The sequence below is a fragment of the Enhydra lutris genome, unplaced genomic scaffold (genome assembly GCF_002288905.1).
Source record: "Enhydra lutris kenyoni isolate GAN:26980312 unplaced genomic scaffold, ASM228890v2 scaffoldscaffold2, whole genome shotgun sequence".
NCBI classification, from domain to species: domain Eukaryota; kingdom Metazoa; phylum Chordata; class Mammalia; order Carnivora; family Mustelidae; genus Enhydra; species Enhydra lutris.
The window spans coordinates 68,551,053-68,553,096 of NW_019154086.1; the positions used below are offsets into that span (position 1 = coordinate 68,551,053).

General features: G+C 35.6%; 1 protein-coding gene across 1 annotated transcript; it reads right to left on the reverse strand.

Moving 5' to 3' along the window:
- Nucleotides 1–293: 293 nt before the first annotated feature.
- LOC111150263 (olfactory receptor 5H2-like) lies at nucleotides 294–1,223 on the reverse strand. Its single transcript, XM_022507707.1, has one exon. The coding sequence runs from the start codon at nucleotides 1,221–1,223 to the stop codon at nucleotides 294–296; it is 930 nt and encodes a 309-aa protein (XP_022363415.1).
- Between the last annotated feature and the right edge of the window lie 821 nt (nucleotides 1,224–2,044).

Consider the following 2,044-nt stretch of genomic DNA (forward strand, 5'->3'; position numbering starts at 1 on the left):
CTCCCTCTCCCACCCTGCTTGCTTGGATTTGCTCTCTCGCTGTCTCTTTCTCTTTCTCTGTCAAATAAATATATCAAATATTTTTTAAAAAAATATTTTAATAATAAAATTTCTTGTGTGGTTTGAAAAATATACACAAATTCTTTTATGAGATTATTAGGTTCTTCCTCCTAGTCATTGAAGACTAAGGTAATTATAACTGCAAAAAAAATGACTACTACTTAACACATAGCAACATTAGTCCACAGAATTTTCTCATTTTAATGAAAGGAGAATAGATATTAGTATGAGATCTAAACATTTCTCTTTAATATTTTTCTCAGTGAATCTATGACTTTCTTATTTCTCAGGCTGTATATAATTGGATTTAAGAAAGGAATTATGACAGTGTAGAATACAGAACCCATCATATCTTGATCATCTGCCTCTGCAGATCCAGGGCGCACATACATGAAGAGAAGGGGGCCATAGTACAGAGAGACAGATAAGAGGTGGGCTCCACAGGTGGAAAAGGCTTTCCTTACACCTTGTAGAGACTTCTTTTTTAAGATTGTAAAGAGAACAAGTGTGTAAGACACAAGAACAGTTAAAATGGTAAATACTTGTATTGATCCAGAGAAAATAAATAGCATCAGATAATTAATAGAAGGATCAGTACACGAAATCTTAAGTAATGGTATAATGTCACAGTAAAAGTGATGTACTATGATAGAATTGCAGAAAGTTAATCTAAATAAAAAAGAAGCATGAATTATGGCATGAAGAAGGCCACCTAAAAATGACAAAACTATGAGCTGGATGCACAGCATATGGGACATAATCACTGGATAAAGTAACGGTTTGCATATGGCCACATACCGATCATATGCCATTGTTGCCAGCAGAAAACATTCTGTGGTTGCACTGATTGCAAAGGAGAAAAATTGTATCATGCATTCAGAGAGAGAGATCATCTTGCTCTCAGAAAAGAAGTTGGCCAGCATCTTGGGGGATATTGTGGATGATAACCAAGCATCCACAAATGCCAGATTCCCAAGAAATAAGTACATGGGGATGTGAAGGTGAGGGTCATTGCAGATGAGGGCAATCAGACCAAGGTTCCCCACAATGGTGATGAGATATATAACCAAGAACATCAGGAACAAGGGAATCTGCCACTCTGGTTGATATGTGAGTCCTGTGAGAAAAAACTCTTCCAGCTCTGTTGCATTTTTAGTTTCCATATTCTTAACAGATGGTCTCTGAAATTAAATGTGTAAACGAAAAAGAATATTCATTAATGATTTATAAAAGACAGTTCGGTGAGGTTAATTGATATAAAACCATACACTAGCCTGAAGGCACTTCAATTTTATTTCCTCTAATATGGCAACTATTGGGGGGGGGGAATCATTATATTGCAAAAATACAATTACTTAAGTTCAAACTATGTGCAAAATAAACAGATTTAGAAGATAAGAAAAACATTCTGAACATGAGCAAGTTCTGTGTATAGGACATTAATACAGCATGAAAAGTAAAAATGTTAGAAAGGCCAGGATCATCAAGTGATCAGTTCCCTGTGAAACATCTTCAGCTGTGTCCTTCAAACAACACATGGAACTGAACAAACACATGGGACTGAAAACTTTTATGAAAGGGAGTGTCATCCTCAGATGTTTATTAAATTAAATATTTGCTTGTAGAAAATAGGCTGAAGGGAGGGGAAACTAGAGGAAAAAACACTAAACAGGAAGCCAATATTATTGGCCAACAATTCCCAAACCAAATTATACAAGAAAATTGGCTAAGACAGATTTTGTACAAAATATAGGTTTTGAGATATTACTATACAAATTGATTCAGAGTTCATGAATTGGTTGGAGTAATATGCATTTTATAAAAGCTCCCTGGTTGATTGAATAGCATGTGCGGTTCTTGGTCTATGTGCAATATGACACTGGGAGTAAAGAGGGGACAAAGAGGTAGCTCAAAGTAAATCACAATGTACAGTCACTAGGACTCAGTGACATATTAGATGTGAAGGGAGTTGGTCAGTGTAGGA

Coding starts and splice junctions, on each gene's coding strand:
- LOC111150263 (XM_022507707.1), bottom strand. CDS start 1,223: ATGGAAACTAAAAATGCAACAGAGCTGGAAGAGTTTTTTCTCACAGGA.